The 24,275-nt window shown below is 42.3% G+C and overlaps 1 protein-coding gene across 1 annotated transcript in view; it reads right to left on the reverse strand.

Moving 5' to 3' along the window:
* The window catches only part of SORCS1 (sortilin related VPS10 domain containing receptor 1), a gene marked incomplete at its 5' end in the record, with an annotated part of 502,465 nt that overhangs the window by 305,057 nt on the left and 173,133 nt on the right, over nucleotides 1–24,275 (reverse strand). The window contains one exon of the mRNA XM_029920325.1: nucleotides 11,668–11,735. Within this exon, the coding sequence (XP_029776185.1) occupies nucleotides 11,668–11,735 (68 nt within the window). The remainder of the gene's footprint in view (nucleotides 1–11,667; nucleotides 11,736–24,275) is intronic.

Raw genomic sequence — 24,275 nt, forward strand, 5'->3', positions numbered from 1 at the left:
TACTGAATACATATGACAGGCCAAGAACTGTCCTTGGCATCAGGGACACAAAAGTGCGTAAGATAGCAGGTGACCTTCAAAATATTCCCAGTAAAGGAAATAAATATACAGAAAGTACTTGCAATCCACTTAAAAAAATTTTTTTAACATTTATTTATTTTTGAGAGACAGTGTGATCAGAGGAGAAGCAGAAAGAGAGAGGGAGACAGAATCTGAAGCAGGCTTGGGGCTCTGAGCCAGCTGACAGCACAGAGCCCAATGCGGGGCTCGAACCCACAAACTGTGAGATCATGACCTGAGCCAACGTCAGACATTTAACCAACTGAGCCACCCAGGTGCCCCAGAAAGTACTTATAATCCAAAGCAATGCATTTTAAAAGGAAAATGTATCTAACAATAAGAGTTAGTGCAGGAGTAGTAATTTATTCTCTGTATGAATGAGGGGGTCAGGGAAGGAATCCCACAAGAGTCCCTATAAGGTTCAAAGCCTGGGCCCTAGACTAGAAAGCCTGATCCAGATCTCTTCTATACTGCTTAATATCCCTGTGACCCTGGGAACAAGTTTCCTCATCTATAAAATGGGTAAAATAATAGTACAAACTCATAGGGTTACTGGAAGAATTAATTTAGTTGATATGTATAAAGCACTCTTAAGACAAGTCCATGGCACATTGTAAACAGCCAGTATAATTAGCTATATTTTTATTTATTAGATAAATCAAATACAGGAGAAAAGACATTTCAAGCAATGATGACCACAGAAGTATACAATCTAATGTTTCTGTTTCTTTGTTTTGCCTCATATACTGAGTGCTCAGTAGATGATACACATTTAACATAAATGTGACCTTAATCGTCTGAGGTATATATTACAACCCCCTTTTTTATGATGAGGAAATGGAGCAGAAATGAAGAAACCTCCCCAGCACCTCAGAGTGAGTAAGTGGACAGAGCCCGGGCAGTTCAACATCCAAGCCCAAGTGCTGACCTGTTTGTGGACTGGCCTTCCAAGAGCAAATGCTGTTTGGCAGAACTTACATGGAGTTCACCTTGGTGGGAACATATAATGACCTTCCTTTATTTATGTATTAAAATTCATTTAATGTTTATTTATTTTTGAGAGCGAGACAGAGCACAAGTGCAGGAGGGGCAGAGATGGAGACACAGAATCCAAAGCAGGCTCCAGGCTCTGAGCTGTCAGTACAGTGCCCGATGTGGGGCTTGAACCCACAAGCCATCAAATCATGATCTGAATCAAAGTTGGTGCTTAATTGATTGAACCACCCCGGCACCCTGTGATTTTCCTTTATTGAGAATTCTAATAAGTGGAGTGATCAAACTCAAGGAATATGATTATTGAGAGGAGAAGCCAAAGGCAGCATCAATTGAAAATCCAGAAAAATAAAGTCCTAAAACTAGACTTTTAAAGATAAAGGAACATATCATTAGCATGGGCTTCAGGGGAAATGGGCTTCAGGGGAAATTTTGGGAAGAAAAAAAGTGACCAGAAAGAACTCAACATCACTTCAGAGTGACATCTGGGCTGGTCTGTCTCTGTCTCTCTTTATTTCTCTCTCTCAAACAAAGGTATGACGGTGACATCCAGATGTAGTTAATAGATAAATCTTAGGTCTTGCACGTAAGACCTATCAGGAGAAAATCTACCATGACCAGAGTAGAGGATGCTGCCTAGTGTTCCCTCAAAATACAGAGGTAAGTTGTCACTCATGAATACCTAGGAACATGGGGCACCTGACAAGCAGATCCAGTTTTCCACACGCATGCAGAAAACAGCAGCTCATTCTCTGACAAGCTGAGTGGGTTTCTTAACAGCAATGTTAATAAAAGGCTTTTCTGATAAACTCTACCTGCTCCAACCAGTTCCTTTTCACAAAGTCCCCTGGGGGGCTAGATATGTTCTACGTTTGATATTATGAAAAGTCACAAGCCTCTGGATATTATTTCCTAAGTGTTCTTTAGGCTTTTAAACATGCTTGGGTTGGGGGTCCTGCTGTTTCACTGTTTGCCTTCCCCCAACTCCAAGCTTCACTTTCTTCTCTATTTAGCACAGAGGCCCTCGTCTGCTCCTGCAACCTCCCCTCGCTCTCATACCCTGTTGTCCTTCTTCAGCACCTTCAGGAACCGCATAACCGACCACCTTCTTGAGTATTACACAAGGCTCACGGCAGTGAAAGTGCAGCCACGCTGGTCCCAGTCACTAGCCTCAGCTGGGATCTGAGCATGCCCAGTACCGCACCTGCAGGCTCTGAGAAGCCCCGCATCCTGCCTCCACAACAGCCCCCGACATTATTGATCCCCTTCTCTAGCCCGTTTCCCATTCCCCATGAAGCCAAATGTCAGGAACTCTCTCAACTCCTGGTCTCCTGGAAAAGCTGATCTACGTGTGTCCCACTCTGGCTTCCCTGTTTGGTAAAAGAAATGCTCCCTCTGTGCTCCCCTATAGATAGTCCCCCATAGAGGTTCCCAACACACCCTCTCTGCCACTCAATCTCCTACCAGTTATATTCACTCTGAGGTTTTCCTGCATTTTCAACATCTTATTTATTCCCCCATAAAACATGGTTAGGGTTGCCCTCTCTGAAGAAAAGGAAGGTAGTCCTTTAGTCTATGACCTCCCTTATGGAAAAATCACGTTCCTTCATTTCCCCTTCCAGTTGCTTTCTTGGAACAGTTGCTCCATACCCTTTTCTCATTCACCAGTGGCACGTGCTCTGGGGACACCTGTGGAGCAAATATCTGCAGTAAGAGCCTCACCGTCCACCGCACTATGCAAGAAAACAGCAGGGAGTCATTGTAGAAATGGCTCCTCTTTGCACCTTCTCACTCATCCTTGGGGCTGTTCGTTTTCATTCTATAAGATCTATTGGAATCATCACCCCTGCCAACCATATCCTATACTCCATTTCTTCATGCTCCCCCACCCCCCAGAAAGGTCAGCTCCTTTTCATCTCTTACTTTACTCACTACTGTTCTCATGGTCAATAGTCTTGCTCTTTTCCAACTGAATCCTCAACATGACACAAAGGTCATTTATTCCCCCTAAAATTCACGTTTCAAGTCTTTCCCTCGCTCCAAACATTCAATGATGCATTACTTCCTCTGGGATAAATGTCAGAATATCCAGCACAGATGAATTTGAACTTGCCCATTTCTATTTTCACAAAATCATCTGCAAATACTCCATCTACACACAGACTATATTGTGATCTTGTGTAGTCTCAAGATGCCATGTCATCAGTAGGTAAGGGTGCCTGGAAAACAGTACACACTCAATAAAGAAATAATTAGCCCTCTGACTGGCTTGCTTCCTACTCAGTTCATCAAGAGTCAGATCAGGTAGCCTCTCATCCATGATGCTTTCCCTTCCCAACCCAGAGCATGTTCTGGTGCCTCTAATTATGATACCTGACACATTAATCTCTCATTTATTTATCTGTCTCTCCCACTAGACTGTGACTTGCTGAAGGGCAACAATCAGATTTTATTCACATACGGATTCACCCCATTTAGCTTCATTCCAGGTGTGTAGTTATTTACACATTCAGTTAATTTGTCAAATCTCGCTGGAACGTCAGTGTGCCAGGCACTTTCCTGAGCATCTGCGGTGAAACAAAGCAAAATGGACAAGGTCTCTGCCCTCAGGGAGCTTATATTCATTCTAGAGGTGGGAGACAATAGACAAGTAATAAATGACACCATTACAAATCAGGACATGTACAGCAAATGAAATATACAAAGAGCTATGGTGGACAAAATCAAAGGTCCTCTTTAAAATAAGGAGGGTATATAAATGCCTTTTTAAAAATAAGGTGATATTCAGGCTGAGACCTGAAAAATGAGAAGTTAGTCATGTTGACCGAATCATGAGACTGTATGTCTCATGATAACTGAATTATGTATCTTCTGAAATTCTTCGTGCCCAGTACACAGTTCTTTACTCAAAGACAGTGTAGTAAAGTGGAGATTGAGATTCTAAGAACTTCCTCAATCTTTAACTAGTTTTGACATTGGAATGTTAGTTGATCTACTTTCTCTAGTAAAGTTTTCTTATTTCCTGGGCTCATATTGATGAAGTTACTAGAACATCAGAGCAATGAATGCTTTTGCATGTATCTCATTCATTACTTGCTAAAGAGAGAAATGGGGGAACTCCGCAGAGAGCCAACCAACCACTGAGGCAAACGAGGCAAATGAAGAGTGCAGAGGTACCACCAGATGCTGACTCTCACAGAGACCTCAGGAAGGTCTGCAGTCTGCAGGCAGAATGCAGCCAGATCCTCATAGAAACAGCCTTCACGTGGGGATGCAAGAAGGTTTTGTCAGAATTGAGGCGGCTAACAAGCATTCACGGTGCTCTATGGACATAACGGGGTTCCTGTACTTGAACCTGGGCTTCTCACTCTTGGTGCTATGTTCTTAGTCTTTAGAATGCACGTGATGGAATCTCACGAGACCATGCAGCACTATTCAAAACAGTATCTACATGGAGGGCGTTAGGGTAAAAGTTTAGGATACAAACAAGTATATGACACAGATCTGGCTTTCAGAAGCTCTAAACCATTTCTTGATGTACTGCTTCTAACCAAGAAACCATTTAATGATATTTAATATGTGCCAAGCTCTGTTGGCACAAACAAAAATAACTGGCCATAGCCTCTGAGTTTGGAAAGAGGCCAGTGTGGAAATAGATGAACATAGACACTAACTCATGCATAGCTTTTGCACTGAATTTGTCACGCTTCTGAAATCACCGGCTGAGTGTCTGCCCTTCACCGGATTTGCAGTTTTTGCAGCGAAGAAATAATTTCTTACCTCCTCCTTTCCTGCCAGTATCTGCCTTGCACAGTGCCTGGCACAGAACGGGGGCTAGATAATATGTGCTAAACTAAACCAAATGAACATATATCTAACAACCATGCTAGGACAGAGATTCATAACACACCATGGGACTGCGGAGTAAGCAACAGTTTCCTTTCGCTTGGGGGCGAGGCAGGTGGGAGCAGGTGGCCTACAATCCCAGAGAGCAATAAACATATGAAAAAGTGTTCAGCATCTCTAGTGGTCAGAGAAATACCCAATAAACAACATGGAGACTAAGACATCATTTCTACTGAAAAGACTAGCAACATTTTAAATGGAATTAAATTACAACGAAAACTTTAAATTCAACTTTTAAATTGAAAATACCCAGTGCTGGTGAAATCATCAAGAAGTCCGTAATTTAGTAATTTATTGCTGCTTTTTGGTATGCAAATTGTTCCCATCTTTTTAGAAAGTAATCTCAGTTATCTATTTACATTCTATGTGTATAGACTTTTTAAATGTTTATTTATTTACTTTGAGAGAGGGAGAGAGAGAGAGAGAGAGCAGTGGAGGGGCAGCAAGAGAGAGAGAATCTCAGGCAGTCTCCACACTGTTAGCACAAAGCCTGACATGGGGCTTGATACCAAGAATCATGAGATCATGACTTGGACTGAAACCAAGAGCCACACACTTACCTGCCTGAGCCACCCAGGCACAGCACCTCAGTGTACAAAGATACTTCTGATACAACAATATCACCTTTATGGCTCTAGAGTACTTTACATTCAGAAAATTACCACAACGTAAGGACCTGATGACAGATCTGTTTGCGGAAGCTCTACATCTAATCGCAGATGCTGTGGAAGTGAGCCACAGATCCATCAAAAGGGTAACTGGAGGCGTAGACTTGCACAAGATCCATTCCAGGGCTACTTCCAGGCCGCGATGCTGGGCGTTACTCGACTCGCCACGCCTCCCCTCTCTCATCTGCAGGCTGGGGACACTAGCAGTGCCTATTTTACAGTGTTGGTAAACAGCACCGAGAACCTTTTCTGGCGCACACGACACAGTGCATAAGCTGATTAGAATATAGTTGTTTAATCCAGCATACAACCTGAACACTTCTTGATGCTTACAAACCTGACCTTTTTTTTCTCTAGAAAACTAGACAGTATTCATGTATTCATCCAGACAGACACCCATGACTCACTGTTAAGTGAAACAAACAGGTAATCAGAGTCCTGTGGATATCTACTTATTTTCTTAAACAAATAAAAAAGTGATCCTGATTAAAAATATATATATTGTTTTTAGTTGGGTCATAATGGTATGGACAGGATCACCAAAATCTCTCAGCATCACCGACCTCAGGAAAGCTAGATCTGTGTGGGGACTAGGAGCCTACTAACATTTTTATTAGGCTGTGGATTGTTTGGCTCATTATAGTGACATATATTACTTTTTTTAAATAATAGTAAGGTTTAATGCAATAAGCTTATAACTCCAGGAGTCACAGCAACTCCATATGACACAAATATGGGAAAGGGTGTGGCATTTAGAAAGCTTAAAAGAATCCTGAATCTAAAGTGACTCCTGATCTTGCTGGGGAGTGAGGCTCTCTCCCTGGGGCCCCTGGAAAGACTCGAACCATTGGCCTGCACAGGGCTGAGTGACTGCATCAGAGCAGCGTGACATGAAGAGTCCTGTGAGGAAATGACAACACTCTAGCTCGATTCTTCCCTTCCCTTCCCTCCCCTTCCCTTCCTTTAAATTCTTGTTCTATTTTAGGATGGGTATCCATATTTTATATCCTTATTTTTGTTAAGTTGACAGGCTTTTGTAGCAAAACACTTTAAAGCAGGGGATGACAAAGTGTGCTAAGCTGCCCCCTGCTCTTGCCCAGGATGAGGGGTGGGAAGGCCAGACACGCTCAGCTAAGGTGGCTCAACCACAGGGCTGGCAGAGTCACAGACTTCAGGTCAGCCTCTCTCAGCTGGACCGTAGGTGCTCTCCACAGAGCGCTGCCACCGGCCACACACAGACGCTGCTCCATGGCACTCCATGGCCATTCTGTGCAGACTCCACTGGGAAGCCTCTCTTGATAGTTGCAGTGGGAACACCCAAGGAGAAACAAAGGTCCTCCCGTGATGAGGAGACAGGGCTGGCTCCCAGAGTGGAATCAAACAGAAAGCCTAACCACTGTCCCTGCCTTAACCCCATGCACCTTGTCCCCCCAAAGCAGGGATCGCTCCTTGAAAAGTACATCATTTGAAGATGTGCTGGGATGCTGGCGTGGGTTTCACCCAATCTGAACTGGGACACTGCACTTGAGGAGAAGCCAGCCAGGTCAGCTGACCGCTAGGACGGAGGCACCACAGGCTGTGTGTCCCGTGAAGAGCACCCAAGAGCACCCTTTCAGCTGCTTCCAGAATTGTCTACAGCTTTCTCACCGGCTAAGCTCCTCTCAGCAAAGTGCTGACTACCCTGGCACAAGAGGGAAGAACAATGAACATACTTATTCTCAGAGATACTGTATCTAGATTTGGTCATTTTATTTATCTCTACCTGTAAGCTTATCTTGCTCCAATATGGTAAAACCACCAGTTCTACCAAATCTCAAAGCTTAATCCACTGTAAAGCAGAGAAGATTCTAAGGTATAGTTAATTATTCTGTGTCAGATCATCCGCCTTTCCTCTCAGTTTGTCTCCCTGAGTGAACAGCAACACAAAACAAAACAAAATCAACAACTTGCTCCAAGATTAAGGTGTCATCAATGCCAAGACCATCTGGGAGCAAAAACTCATTAATTTAGTAGAGCAGCGTCTCTCCCTGTCATCCAGAGCATGTTGATCCAGCAAGGTGTTAAGCCCTACAACATCACTACAAGGTCAGCTGCCCCTGGGCCTCTTTCCTGTCCCGACACCCCAAGGCATTTGCAACTTGACCCCTTCTCACTATTCAGAGGGAAAAAGTTGTAAAGATTAAGGGCTCACTTGAAAAGTGCATGGATCTGTTTGTTAAACAAGAACCCATTTCCCTGTTGCCCAGTATTTTTCTGGAATAGGTAATAAGCTGCTAAGAATGTCATAGTGCTTTGAAAACCATATTCGTTTCATATATTTATGATTAAAATTTTGTATTCTTATTTGCTTATGTACAGAAAGAGCAGCAGAAAGCATACAGGACTCCAGAAGACAGGTAAGCAGTGAAATGATCGAAGTTTATTAACTAATACCCCCATAAGTGTATGCACTACCGTTTACTAATTGTATGACCTTGACTACATCATAAAAATGAATTAAGAGGCTGCAATAATATCGTGCCTGACGCATAGTGACCACTCAATAAAAGTTAGTTTCTGTTATTGTTGTCATTATCACCATTATCACCAACATCACTGCCATTATCATTAAACATAAAGGTGCTGAGTTTAAGGATTTAAAGTCTAGTTAAGAAGAAAAAATATACACATGAGCAAAGTGAAAAGGCAACACTTTTCTCATGTCTTTATTATAACACTTATGGTTGTATGGCAATTTGTCTATTTACACTAGATTTATTTTCTTCGGGGGTCTGGCAGTTTAGGGGGCTGCCTAAGGACCCAATTCAATACCGCTAGAGAAGGCTCGGTGCACACAAGTGCATTTATCCCTTATGTGAATTATCCACAGAAATTTGCCCCCTCTAGACAACAAACACCTGAAGGACAGTCAGCCAGAACTTATGCGCCATTGATCCATGGCCTCAACCACATTCCTCTCCCTGGACCAGAACAATCTAAGACCTAAAGAAGTTACTCAATACATCTTTGTGGAACAAATGAGTATGAAAGAATATGGAATCATAGATTTCACTTGTCTGTCCAAAACCAGGCACTTGCTGAGCATCATCTATGGGCTGAGTAGAACACTCTGGGCTATGGATGTAACGAGAATACCTAAACCCTGGTGTGCCCCAGCAACCATCTCTCTCCCCCAAGTTTTGGCAGATTTTCTGAGAAGACAGTAGGAGCTGATGTAGGGAAAAATGAGTCCACACCTAGCACTAGTTTCCTTAAGCAAGGCTGACCCACACCTCTCTGTCTCTGCTTTCATATTAACACCCTCAAAGAGATTCCCTAGAGACCAAACATGGGCATAGTGAGGCATCCAAAAATGCACGCCCTACCAAAGCATTTATGAAGCATTCTAAATATCTTTTTTCTTTCTCCGTGCCTCTTTTCTAAATTATATTTCATTAAGACATGGATTATTTTATCAAAGTATTAAAATGATAGCTCTAGGGGCGCCTGGGTGGCTCAGTCGGTTGGGCCTCCGACTTCGGCTCAGGTCAGATCTGACGCTCGTGGGTTCGGGCCCCGCGTCGGGCTCTGTGCTGACAGCCAGCTCAGAGCCTGGAGCTGCTTCCAGTTCTGTGTCTCCTTCTCTCTCTGCCCCTCCCCCTCTCATCCTCTGTCTCTCTATCAAAAATAAATAAAACATTAAAAAAAATAAAAAAATAAATAAAATGCTAGCTCTAATTCTGTAGATTACTCATGGTAGTTATTTGCCACAAATGACAAGTATAATATAGGGAGTACACAGCAAATGACTAAGGTAGGTATTTGAGAAAAGTAAATATATGTGGGTATATTAAATGTGTATACATGTGTGTATGTATGTATATTTATGTGTGCATACAAGTATATATCCTCCCTTGAGATTGAGGGGGTTGATTGAAGATAAGATTGAAGGGTCAGCAAATCGTTCCTGCCACACTTTCCTAAGCTTAAGCCCATGGAGGTTGCTCCTTCAGAAGAAAGGCCTGGTATTACTGGATGTCATTTTTATTTTACTAACCCTTTCTCCTAAGGTGAGAAAGAAACATTCTCCCTTGGCTGGTCTCCGTGCTCCTTGAGAGGGAAATAGGTGCGGTGAGATTATTTGGTAGTCTAGGGCTGGCACCCCCCCCCCCCCCCCCCCGCCGAGAATGCCCTTCCCACCACTCTGGTTGAGATTTACAGCTGCTAATAGCCTCTGTCCCACTGAGACAGAATTGCATATCTTTTAATTTTCTAATATGCCGACAACACTTTATACAGCACGTGCACTGAGGAATAAAAGCTGGTTCGCTTTCATGTATGTACCTGCATTAGAGAAATCTATCAGGGACGCATAAGTTTACTCAGAGTCACAGAGAGCCTGGTGAAGGCGTACGGCATTCAAACAACAGAGCAAGTGTCAGCTCCTTAATGCATTAACAGAATTGTACTTTTTGAGGCTCCTTCCACACTTCCCACACTTTAATTTCATGACATAATTTCCTTGGGACAGAAACTCTGCATAATTGACCTTCCAGTTGGAGGAGGAGTTCAATGATCTAAATACCTCACAACAAACACAAGAACAGGATTCTATCCTTTTCTTTGGCCCGCTGGGGTTTTCCTAAAGCACACAACAATTTACTTTGGGGCTTCTTGTACATAGTGTGAGGCCTAATGGAAAACAGCCATCAGGTTAAAACAAAATTCAATGAACAATCCTGTATGTAGTAGATTCCCTTAGCATGTATAATCCATGACCACTCTCTGTGTGACAAATGCATTCCCTTACAGGGGCAGGCAATGTGACCAAACTGTTAAAGTGACCCGCCCCCCCAGCAGTCACTGTTCACTATAGCAGGGATGGACCCCTGGCACAAAGGGCAGATGGGAATCTTTCTCCCTAGACTTGAGCACTGAGACTTAGGACCAGTACCCAGTCTCTTCTGGTCATGTTAACTGACAAGCGATAAAATTCTCCACTGGCCTTCATGCAGGATGCCCACTAGCTTGTGTCTGCCCTGAGCTTACTCCCAGCGTCTCTGTTATTAGTATATCCGTCCCCCCTTATCTGTGCACACAAGTGTTTATGGTCAGCGAAGGCTGATCAGAAGTGATATCCGCCATATTTAAGCCATCGTTACACTAGGGCACTGACCAATCAGACTCCAGGTTGGAGGTCAACCCCATGATCACTGAATATTATCCTGAGGTCATCTCCATCCTCTCCCAGGCCCAGGGACTGTCATAAGATTTAGGCCCAACCGATCAAAGCCAATGTTCTCCTGTAGGATTGGGTGTGGACACGTGACATAGGCTGGCAAAGACTCCATCAGGATTAGATCAATAAAGCAGATTTTCAGAAACAAACAGAAATAACAGAACATATAGTCCCCAAGAACAAAAGGAGAGAATTGCTGCCTGGATTTCTGAGGACGTTTCTGTCCCTAGTTTCAGCCCAACTGCACATTTGTGCTGGTGTTCAATGAGTTCGTGTGACCCTAAAGGATCAATGGCACTCCCCTGGAAAAGAATTTACTGCACATTCTTACACGTGTAAGGCACACTATGAATCACAAAGTGGGCATGCATGTGTGTGAGTGTGTGTGCACACCTGCGTGCTGGTGAGCTGAGGGCCAGGAAGGGAAGCAGGGCAGAATCTATACTGGAAGGTTCCACGGGCACTGCAAACCCAGAGGTGAGGTTGATTCCCTCTTCAGAGACACCTCCATTTTTTCACTGCTGCTCCAATGAGCTCACAGATCTGTGAAAACTGAGGGGAACCCAAATGTATCAAGACAACCTGATGAACAGTTTAGCAAAAAGACCTGTGGCCAAAACGAACTTAGAAAGAAGGGAGGGTCTGGCCTTCCTGGCAAACCCCAACCTATGACTAAGGAAAACAGCAAAAAGAGGAGGCAATGAGAACACATAATCAAAAATCTGCCCAGGGATAAGGTGGAGAAGGACAGCAGTCTTGGGAGTGATGCTTAAGTAACACAGTAATCAATCAATCAATCGTTAGCTCACTGTATCTACCTACCTCCAAAGCGAGCTCTCAGTGATGCTCCCCAGGTTATAGTCATAGAGCTTCGTCAAAATGAGAATCACCTGAAGGCAAAAGAAGAAATCTTGGTTAGTCTCAAACAATTACAATCTCAGAGACAGGAAATGGCCCAAGGGAGGACTTAGGATTCCGTTAATGGGTGCTTAACATAATTGAATGAATTGTTATAACATCCCTTACATTGACTGGGGAAGGGTTTGCCAGTGCCTTCCTTTAAACTGAGCAGACTTGATCCTCTCCCTAATTTTCTCCCTCTACCCAGCAGGAAGAGTTAACAGTCCATCCAGGCAATCCTTACCCTAATGCGCTTAAGGCTTTCAGGGAAGACTAGCCCAAATGCGCACCCTGCAAGGGAAGCACCAAGCAGATGGTCAGGAGAGAGTCAGGTCAATGTTGTAGCTCCCAGATCTAGTGGCTGTACCACAATGGTCAGGATGCTTAGCTTCTCTGGACCTCAATATTCCCGACTATGAAAGAAATGGGGCCAGTAATGCTATCATCCAGAAAGGGCTGCTGTGCAGAGTTAAATTAGGTAATAAATGCTAATTATCCTTCAATTTGCATGAGGTTCTTAAATGTCAGTTCCTTCCCTTTCTTCTGTTTGTAGGTTTGGTTTTACCGGTTTCTCCTAATTCTCCACTATTTCTGGGAAAGCCACTGGATGGAATCAGTGCTTTCATAAGATCTCAGGAAGAACATTCTAACAGGAGCATTATTTGTGTTCTGTGGGGTCCTGAAGCTTATAGAATTTGGGAACCCTGCATAAGGAACAGAATACAAACATGAATTCAAACATAGGGGTGGGTTCTGGAAAGGGGCCCTGCAGGTGAGGGACACTGACACTTCAGCTTCATTAGCTGATTTGAGCCCAGTGCTGCTGTCCACATCACTCAGAGGAACCCCAACTATTTAGTTCTTTCAGAATTCATGAACCATTTATTAGGAACCCAGAATTTACCCCTGAGGCCTGAGGAAAACATCAATGCAGATAAGGCCTGCTGGTCTGGGATCCAGTTAGGAAAGGACAAGCTCACCAAAGAAAACCTAGGTTGACAGAGAGCTGATCTACCCCTGCTTCCGTCCCACTGACACTCATCATGGCAGCTTGAAAAGGCTGCTTCTCCAGGCATCTGCAGTGATGTCAAGGGTCCCGTGGGTACCGAAAGTGCATGAGCACCAGGACACCTAGGAAGATTCAAGGAAGCAGCGTGTTCCTAACCCGTGAGTTCCCAGCTCTTGTTTGTTCTTCTTACATAAGGACAAGAACTGAATAGGTCTGATCCATTTTCTGTTGAGATTTCTATTTCTCTGATTCTCATAACCTAGAACATTTGGCCCAGTCCTGCTGTTTCCAACTCAGCAGAAAAATGTTGACATCGATTTCCAGGCTTTTCCCTGAAGGCCAAGGGATCAGTTCTAGTCACAGTGAGCACAGAACATTCTAACCTTGAATTCCAAAACAGCAGGCTGCCAAGAAGTGCTGAATCCTTCCAAGTTCCACTCTGCTAGCACAGAGCTTGATTTACCGAAGGCACAAGCATCAATGAGCAGATTCCCAACACTGCTTCCACAGCAAGCAGACTGGAACTCTACAACCTTAGGTTTGTTCCAAGTTCAAGGGAAGAAAGAAATATGGTAACTCAAAGACAGGAAAAGATCTCAGGACCCATGCTCTAAGGCCACCCCTGTCCTAAGCCACATCACAGACTTCCTTCAAGGAACTGTTCAAAACTTGCTTCTTGTATTTTTTTCATTTTTTAAGTTTATTTATTTATTTTGAGAGAGTGAGAGAGAACAAGCAGAAGCAGGAGATGGGCAGAAAGAGAGAGGGAGAGACAGAGAAAGTCCCAAGTAAGCTTCACACCATCAGCATGGAGCCCGACCTGGGGCTCAAACCCACAAACTATGAGCCAAAACCAAGAGCCTGGAGATTAACCAACTGAGCCACCCAGGCACCCCTCGAAACTTGCTTCTTTAGCAAAATGTGAGCATGTGTGAAGTACTGGGCACCCTATAGGTACAACAGATGGTGCACCTGTGGTGGGGGCATATGCTTAACAGGTCTGCGTGCCAATTAAGTTGCTCTAAGTGCTAAATTTCAATCACCACCATCCCAGGAATGCTGATCAGCGGCAGCGGGGTGGCTGTTTGTTGGAAGACACAGGGTGACTTTGCCACTCCACCTCAGTATGATTCTACCTAAGAGGTTTATGAATCCCCCATGAAGAAAACGGGGGTGTGGGCATAAAGCACTTCCCAGGAGTTGCTCTCTTGCTACAATACAGCAGTAAACTAAATAATGAAGTTCAGCTGGGCAAAGGCTGCATCTCTCATCCATCGGAGAGGTCCTGGAGAAGGACCCTTTTAACCCAGCAGGTAATGGTGTGGACACACACACACACACACACACACACACACACACACACACAAACTGTTTAAGCAATTCACAGGCAGGTGAGCAGGGAGGTAAAAATCCACCCCCTGACTCTTCCTGAGGGGCTGGTAAAGATGAAAATGCCACTGATACACTCAGGCAGTTTCTCAATACTGCCCCAGAAGAGGTGTCCTTTCTGGCACTCCAAAGTATATGTGCTTGAATCAATCTCATCTTTTCTGTTTTCAGAACAAGGGCCAGAAAGAAGGGGGAACCGCTAACCTTTAGTTGCCTCTCCAATCGATTCCTTGCAATCTCTCTCTTCCTCTTTTTTTTCCCTTCATGGTCTATGTGCATAATTTACTCCCATATTTATCCCCATATTCCTGGACAGTGATCGTCATTATGTTAGATATGGTTTGTTGGGTTTTTGTTTTTCTGTTCTGGTTAATTAGCAATACTATTTAATAGAATTAGTACCTGTTAAAAGGCCCACAGCCTAAACTGCCAGCCAGTATGAAGTGAGAAAAAGGGGAAAATGCAGTTGCTTGCCTCTTCTGGTCCCATTGTCTAATATTTTTTGTGCACTTTGCAAATGTTAAAAGGAAATAAAACAGGGAAAATTTTTCATCAAGTGCAATATTATATGTACTTAAAATACATAAATAGTCATTATTTTTATTCATTCAGCAGACAACTTTCATGTATAGATTTAATTCTGAACCCAACTGCACAGCTTTTAATTATAAATCTAATCAATGAAAGCAAGACTGTTTTGATGGATACACACACAAAATGGAATGCTCATCAGCATCTCATTTTTTTCTAAATTTTGTTTTTATTGTATAGTACCAAAATATCCCTGATTCAAAATAATAACTGACGACCATATGGTTAAGGCTTTTCTTAGGTTTCTCTTTAAGTCTTAGGATACCTTCTTTAGACAGCGATGATCCAACGATCAGCGGCTTAACAACCTCTGCCTACACTTTGCTGAAATCTCAGCACTCAGTTATTTCTGGGACTTCCCACAGTGCCACATGAAGGATTCCCCAACTGGTCTAGGAGCCATCTGTCCTGTTCTGCTGTGGCTCCTTTCTGCCATATCTATTGCTTACAGAGCTACTGGGGGAAACTTCACGTTGCCCATATGTATCAAGAGCATGTGGAGGCCAACCCACCAAACTGTTATATTCAAATCATCCATTCCCTAGATGGTTTAACAACAGTGGTGGGAGTGGCTATTCCTGTAGTGTTCCTGACCTCAGGGGGAAACTATACGTTTTCCCCATTGAGGATATTAGCTGTGGCCTTTCATTTATGGCCTTTATGATGTTGACGTATGTTCCTTCTATCCCTCCTTTCTTGAGGGTTTTTATCAGGAAAGGAGGCTGTATTTTGTCAAATGCTTTTTCTGCATCAACTGAAACAATCATATGGTTTTTATCCTTTCTTTTATTAATGTGGTTTTTCACATTGATTGATTTGTGAATACTGAACCAGCCCTGCAGCCCATGAAGACATTCCACTTGATTGTGGCAAATAATTCTATCAATGTGCTGTCACGGGAGGGTGCCAGAAACAATGCCAGGGTCTGTGCAGGGATCATGGGCTTCCTCCCAGGACTGAGCTAAATTTGTACTATCTGAGCTCACCAAACTACTCCCTCTTTTCCCACAGTCTTCAAAGAAAGCTCCTCCTGAATAATTCCACCAACTCACCAACTCCAGTTCTCACCCAGCCCTCTGTACATTCGTGCCAGTAAACCATCACATTAAAAAATGTGGTATATAGACACATACACATATACACAATGGAATATTATTAGGCCATTAAAAATAAAGTCCTGCCATTTCTGCCAACACGGATGAAACAGGAAGGCATTTTAATATAGTATATGGTATCGCTTATATGCAGAATATAAAATAAGCAAACAAAAACTGACTTCATAGAAACAGAATAGAGCAGCAGCTGTTAGGAGCCAGGAGGGGAGGGGAGATGGGGAGATCCAAGTCAAGGGTACAAACTTTCATTCTTTTTTTTTTTTTTTGGACAAGATATATTTTATTTTATTTTTTTATAATAGTTTATTGTCAGATTGGTTTCCATATAACACCCAGTGCTTCTCCCCACAAACTTTTAGTCTTAAGAAGTTCTGAGGCTTTAGGGGTGCCTGAGTGGCTCAGTCGGTTACGCATCCAATCTCACAGTTTATGAGTTCAATCCCCACATCTGGCTCTGTGCTGAGAGGTGAGAGGTTGCTTTGGATTCTCTGTCTCCCTTTCCCGTTGCCCCTCATCTGTGCTTTTTTTAAAATAGTCATTCTGAGGCTCTAATGTTCATCAGGGTGACTCTAATTATACACATCCCATACTTGAAAGTTACTGAGAGTAGATCTTAAGCATTCTCACCAAAAAGAGAGAGACAGAGAGTTGACTATGTGAGAGGTGATGGACATGTTAATTACCTCGATCTTAGCAATCATTACACAATGCATATGCATATCAAAGTATCACACTGTGTACTTTAAATATACACAATTCTATTTGTCAATTATTCCTCATTAAAGATGGTATGGGGAGGTGAACAACCATCACAATGGACCCTGGGGGAGGAAAATCGCCCCTCCCCTCATCTAACCCTATCTTGCCTCTGCACTGGGTTACAAGACAAGAACATTCCTAGAGATAAACAGACACTCCAGTGACACCGTAAAATACCTTCCTTGTAACCTGATTCTACACAATATATTTTTGAAAGCATCTGTATTAATGACTAGACTAATGTTTATTCCACACTTCCCAAGTAGAAGGATAGGAATTCTCCATTTCTTTTCCTAGGGAAGAAACACAGTATATGAAACCTTTCCCTTTCTAACTTAAAACAGTGTATCCCAGAAGAAGGTGGATGGAAGGCTGGGGACATCAGTGCATCTCCCATTCCCCCTACTCCCTAAGAAGAATGTACATACTCCCCCTGTAAGTGGTCTCTCCTAGTTCTTTAGCCAAGGAGTAGACTAGCACCTTGACAGAGGGCTACTGAGACTCTCTTGGAGGAGGAGCGGCTCCAGCAAGCTTATTACTCTTCTTAAACAATGAATTTAGGTCAGGTGGCTGTGGGAGAACTTATGGACATTTAGGGAGATGCGAGTTCTACCAGAACCCTTGCCCTGGCCATGGCCCTGTACCTCATCTCGTCTTCTGGCAAATCTTAGAAAAGCAAGACATGTCCCTTCATTTTTCAATTACTAATGATTTGCATTCCTTTTGATTTTGTTTTTTCTGTGTCTAGTTGTAGAAGTGGATTCTAATCCCAAGGAAAACAGAAGTGTGGCCTTGGCCTCATTGACAGTGAGCAGTTTGGGTTATATGATCCTAAAGTCTCTTTCATTCCTGAAGGCATATAGTTCCAATTCTGAATAATGTAGATCATGACATGGGTCCTAGACTATAATATGAGGCATTTTCTTTTGTATTTCTCTCCATTCCTAGTGTTTCAGGGCTGGGCTAGGCAGGTTTTTCTGTCATTGTAATACATGTGGAGGTTCCACAGAACTCAACCATGCTATTGTTCATAATTCTACCTACCTGGGCAGGGCCACAGTCTCGCTTGGGTGAACAATGAAGATGCTAGCAGGGTGGGCCAGGGGCAAAAGCTGGCCACCTCCATCCTTTCCCCACCAACTTCCAACATGCCCTGCTGTTTCCTCATTGCTCTATCTCAGATGGCCAACTCTCTTCTTACTACAGCTGCTTGCCAGAGACCACTTCATTGGGTATTTTTAAAGATGTGTAGAGATGTGATATGGGGACAGAAAATTATAAGGTTTGAAGAGATATGAAGCAATCTTCCAGGGGATAGAATATAAAGAGGGATGCTCAATAGCCAGAAATCTGTTTTCTTTTGGGTTGTTTTCCTTACACTCCAGTTTTAGGGAAAAGAGGTAAACTTATAGCAGTAGTTTTCCTAAAAATATGCATATTCCAGATTGTGTCTTTGGCTCAGAAAGCATTCTAACTTAAACAGAAGTTCTAATTCTTTTGAGTAGCCATGAATTCTTTAAGAATCTGATCTAATAAGATCTATGAGCATAAAACAATGAATATAACTTTAATGATACCACTGATCTCCCAAATCCTAGGGGGGTCATGAAAGCGAGGATAAGAACCTTTTATAATTCCCAGAAAATGAGAGCTTTCTTCAGAAGAAAGAACTTTCATCTTTAAAATTCTACACATTTAATTCAATAAACATTTGTTAAGCCTTCTTAAGAGGCAAGGATAAAAAAAAATATATGTGCTGTGAGGACACAAAGGGAGAATGAGACTCAGTACCAGTCCCTGGAAGCTCACAGTCAAGTAGAGAGGCAGAGTTGTATAGAGATTGTTACACTAAGGAAGAAAAAGGTATGCAGCAGGAAAAAAGTGATTACATCTCTTAGAGTGAAAGAAAGAAAAGTATAATCAGGTAAAGACTCTTACAAAAGAAAACAGTTAAGACAAATCCCAGATGATGTTGTATACTTTTGATGCAGACAAAAGGCTACCGAGCTGGTATTCTAAGGGAAGGGAGCATGAGGACAGAGGTCCAGAGGTGTGAGAGCTCATAGAGGAGTTGGAAGAGAGCAAGTCCTGGGTTTTGCTAAGGGTTAAATTATGAATATCAGAACAGACAGATACATCTGGCTATTCTGTGGAGGCCTGAATTATAGGATGACACTATGCTCTGCCAAAAACAAATAAATGAGCAAACAAAAACTTTGGAATCAAAGACTCTGAGTCTTGGTTTAGCCACCATATCTGTTAGAATGTCTTTGGCAGGAAGCAACAGAATACTAAAAATAACTCAAATAATAAGGGATATGCATTGTCTCATATAACAAGAGATTCACAGTTTATGCATTTCCAGGACTAATGTAGCCTCACAATGCCAGCAAGCAGCCACACGATGTACCTCCTTCCTCTCTGATAGTGTCAGTACTTAGTGTGGGTGCCCTCACTTGCAAGGCGGCCCTAACGCTTCTTTGCAGCATAAGTAGACCCAGTCACACTCATTAAGAAAAGAAGGACCTCTAGTGTACATCTGCTTTTGTTTTTGCTTTGTTTGGGTTTTAACTTAGAAAGGAAACTTTCCCAAAATCCCTCTGGGCAAAATCTCTGCAAAATCTAAATGACCAGGATTTAGCCACACATCCACATCATGGCTTCAATGAAAGTTGGGAAAACAAGGTGGATAGAGGTCCAGGGATGGACTAGCTGTTTTCTATGGTAAGAGATGGGCTCTGCCAGTAATGAAAAAGTAGGTAGAGGCTGCTGAGTAACAACTAGTAGTGTCTGTCTCTTAAATATTGAACAGACTCATTAAAAGCAAACATTAAAAAAAAGGGAAATAATGTTATCTCTCTCCTTAGTCTCTTAGACATGGAAGAAGCAAACAACAGAAGTAGACAAATTCTGTGAAAATGTTAAAGTACTCTGCAAATGTAAGTAGTTGCTATTATTAATAACATCTAACATTTACTGGACTTGTAGTCTGTGTGCCAAATTTCTTTATTAAGGGTATTTCAAGTAATTCCCTCCCACATCGCTCGCTCTCTCTCTCTCTCTCTCTCTCTCTCTCTCTCTCTTCTTATGAGGAAACTGAGGCGCATGGAGGCTAAGTGATTTCAAGTATTTAGCCAGTAAGTGGTGGACAAGTTTATCTCACATTATATATAGACTCTTACCCGTCCTTCATTATCCTCATGGCAGGTTATCCTAATTGAGTGTTTCTGTAACTAAAGGGAAGACAGAGCTGGTGAAGGGTCCTCACTTTCTGTCCAATCAAAAGTATCGGAGATCTCTTATCCTTCAGATGTGTTACTGGCCACAGCCCCCTCCTTTACTCTTCCTTCTTTCAGACATCTCTGGAATATTTGTTTTTCCTCATACAAGACAAACTCCAGTTTTAATTCTTCACTGACTAGGTCAATGGCATTTCCATTTGCTGTTTTTAATTTATTTTTATTTTTATTTTTTATAGTAGTTTATTGTCAAATTGGTTTCCATATAACACTCAGTGTTTCTCCCCACAAGTGCCCCCCTCCATGACCATCACCCCCTTCCCCCTTCCCCCTCCCCCTTCAGCCCTCGGTTCGTTCTCAGTATTCAATAGTCTCTCATGATTTGTGTCCCTCTCTCTCTCCAACTCTCTTTCCCCCTTCCCCTTCCCTATGGTCCTCTGTTAGGTTTCTCCTGTTAGACCTAAGAGTGCAGAAATACGGTATCTGTCCTTCTCCACCTGACTTATTTTTAAAAACTTTTGAACCTTAATGAAATTCATTGTTAGGAGATGATCCTTCTTTTGATCACAGGAGTTGGTGGCCTCCAGATGAGGGTTCCAGACAATGAATGCCTGCACATCTGACTGCAGATTTCAAAAGACAGCTTATGGTATCTTCATTTTCGGAAGTTTTAAATGAATGTGTAATTGCACTCCATTTGAGTCATCAAAGGGAGGAAAACTCAATAATAGCTAAATCGTAGTAAGAGACCCCAGAGGACAGTTGAAAGATTAGTATAATGGCACACACAAAAACCATACACGGGCATCTCAAGTCATCAGACAGAGGTAATCGAGAACACACAAAAGCAATTTGAAAAGAAAACCAGTAGAAAAGGGGATGAATTTGGGCTGTGGGCCAGCCAGAAAGCAATCAGTAGATATTTGCCCCTGGAGAGTCCTTAATATTTTTTATGTTTATTTTTATTTTGAGAGACAGAGAGAGACAGAGGGAAGGACAGAGAGGGAGACACAGAATCTGAAGCAGGCTTCAGGCTCTGAGATGTCAGCACAGACCCCATGCAGTGCTTGAACCCACGAACCGTGAGATCGTGACCTGAGCCGAAGTCAGATGCTTAACCGACTGAGCCACCCAGGCACCCCAACCCCTGGAGAGTCCTTAATCCCAGATGGCCTTCATGTTTTCTAAGAGGCCACACCTAATTTAGTGCAATGTTTATTTATGTAATAGCCTCTGAATGACACTGGCATGCTCTGAGTCAAATGGCTACTGTACTTCCCCTGGGGAACTTACAAGACCAGACAGCCAATAGGGCTGCAGTCACAGGGCTAAACAGGTAAGTGACTCTGTGCTGGGAGACACAGAGCAAACCCTAGCATATGGAACAGTCCTGGTGGAAAGTAGAATATCTTTAAGTAAAATTTGCTATATTTTCCCTCTGAGTCTGTTCCCACCTAGAGGTCATTTGCAGCTAAGATGTGAGGCCATGGATGGCACATGAGTTCTGGAGCATAGGCCTGGGAGCTTCCACTTGAGAAAAACTGCAGCTCTCACTCAGGGCAACTCACATCTCTCCCTGCTTCATGTGCTGAAAGTCAAGTTCTCTCCTGGTAGTGACTAACAAAGAAACACATGTAATAAAAGGCTATTATACTCTATTCCTAGAGCTAGGTCATTATATTTAGCAAACAAATCCAATGGACCTAAGTTGTTCTTTGAAGCAAATCTTGAAAATAGAACCTGCTCTTCTATTCTCCAAGGTGAGGGACCCTATCAACTCCAAAAAACAAACAAACAAACAAAAACAAACCTCTCCCCAAATCTATTAATCTCACAATGCTCACATATCAGTCCTACATATTCTTGCTTCTTCTACTCCTCCTCTTTTTTTTTTTTTTTTTTTAATAAAAAAGAGGATCTGGGCACCTGAGTGGCTCAGTCTGTTGAGCATCTGATTCTGGATTTCAGCTCTGTTCATGATCCCAGGGTCGTGGAGTTCTGGGATCAAGCTCTGTGTCGGGCTCCATGCTGAGCATGGAACCTCATCTCTCTCTCTCTGCCCCTCTCCCCTGCTCACTTTCTCAATCTCTCTTAAAAAAAAAAAAGGATAATCCCCAAAGCATTATCCATATCTAGTGGATAATGTTAACCATTTCATATTCTCCTTCCTCTATTTAAATTATCCTGCCCTAAATTATACTCTATTTTAATCATCTACATTAACTCCAGGGGAACTATAGAGATAACTTAAATGATCTTTTTTTCCAAGAAAAGAGCCTGATACCAGTACTAGTGTGAGTCTCAAAGAGTATCAAGATAAAGCGTACAATTTATGAGGAAAATGCATATTCAAAGCAAGCCCTCTCTATATAGGGATAGTAACATAAAAAAAATTAAACAGACTCGAAAAGACCTAAAGGTAAAGCTTCAAGACATAAAAACAAATGGGGTTAACCAAGAGATGAAAATGTGAGTAGAGCCTGACTTTCCCTAAGGACTTTGTTCAAGAAGCTGTGTCCCAGAACACCAAAGACTTCAATTTACTTTGTAAGTACACCCCAGAAACGAAGGGGGTTTCATGTACCACCCATGATGGATGACCAGGGATTCTGTAGCTTTCTCAGTGTCTGTGTGGAGCATTATATATTGTGGAGAAGAAAGGAGGTGACCAATAAGTGCCATACATGTAGACTGAGCCTATATTGTTCCCAGAGACCATCCCCAATTAGTACCATCTACTCCCCGGAGCACTGATCAAGAATAAAAATTTCTTAACAATTGTATCAACAACAACAAGAACAAAAAAAAAAAGAAAGAAAAGAATGAAAGAAAACAAACGGGGCTAGGAAGCAGGGGAAGAGAAGCAGGCAATTCAGTGCATTGTTTGGAGAGACACAGTTCAAGGAAAACCTACAGAAAACCTACAGAAAACCTGTGAAGCCAACTGTTTCGTAAAGAAACTATTTACCATATTCTCATTCTCCTCTATTATTTACTAGAAAGGGATGGACAGATCATCGTCCCCTGACTTAATCCCTATTTGAATTAGGTCACTTGGCACAAATAGGAGTTGTAAAACAGTAAGAAGACATTTCTTGCAATATCTTCTTTCTAGAAATCTAAAAAAACAAAGAGAGGAAACCCCTACAATTCAGCAAAAGGGGAACAACCTGGTTTGGCAGGAGAGAGAAGAAGGGAGGCGAGGAGTGGAGAAGTTCCCTTCCACATCCTTCAGACACTGATCTGAGGAATACAAACCTCCAAGCTCTCAAATCATTCTCTGAATTAGAGCCACTATCTAAATATTAAACTCTCCCTGTGTGAGAACCCACACACGAAATGAACACACCATTAAGCAGCAAACTGTGTGTTAATGACGAGGGGCCCTTCTGTTCTTATGGTTCCTGATATTAAGCTTCAGTACAAAGACACGATCCAAGTCATTCCTTTTTCACTTCTGCATCTTGGTTTTTATGTTGTTACTCATGGGTCTGAAGAGGTTAATTCAATTTTTAACAATATGATTTTTAAAGGTTAACATAACATACTAACAGGAAGCTAATAAATAGAGATATGCATCTTACAATGATCCAAGTGTCAAAAGATGAACCTCAATAAAAATGAAATTAAAAAATGAGAATACAGGCTTTAATTTTTTTTTCATATTCTCTTCTCCTTTCCCATATTGTGAAACTAACAAAAGCAATAAGAATAAAAAATCAGAGACAGTTAATATCATAAGTTCAAATATTTAGCTTTACCACAGGGAAGTCTTAACATGAACCAGGGAGGAAGAGAAACATTTTACTGTCTTCAATAAAGTAAATAAATAAGCAATAACAACTGACCTCTGTTAATAGATCTTCTGTTTGCCTCGTGTGAGTTTTAAGGTGGGATGGGACACCATTTACCTAAGAGGAAATTCAAAACTTACGGAAGCTGGCTTGAAAGTGAAATTTAAATAGCATCTGGAAATCCCAAGTAAAACTTAATAATAAGTAATAAAGCATTCTGTTGGAAGTAAAAATATTATGGAAGTTAAGCGAGTCTCATGCATTTCTTGTAATTTATCACAGAACCAAGATGCTTCCATAAGATTCCAGTTTTAACCCCCTCCAATGGCATCTGGCTGATCGGTGGGTGGTTATAAAAATATTTAGCATTTTGTCACTCTTGTAAAGGAAACTTATGACAAAATTAGAAAGGACTGCAAAGATCATGTAACTCTAACCACCTTGTCTGACAAATGGTGGAGGAAGAATCTGCTCTTGAATCAGGAGCTTCTGAGAGTCAGGAATAATCTTAACATACCATATGCTGACTTGGTGCATGAGGCAGGCGCTCCCAGGAACAGAAGGACCGGAGGGGGCCACTTCTGACATGGAGGAGAGTGACAAAAAGTCAATGGAGGGGGGTGCCTGGGTGGTG

This window comes from Suricata suricatta, chromosome 2, assembly GCF_006229205.1.
Source record: "Suricata suricatta isolate VVHF042 chromosome 2, meerkat_22Aug2017_6uvM2_HiC, whole genome shotgun sequence".
Classification (NCBI taxonomy): domain Eukaryota; kingdom Metazoa; phylum Chordata; class Mammalia; order Carnivora; family Herpestidae; genus Suricata; species Suricata suricatta.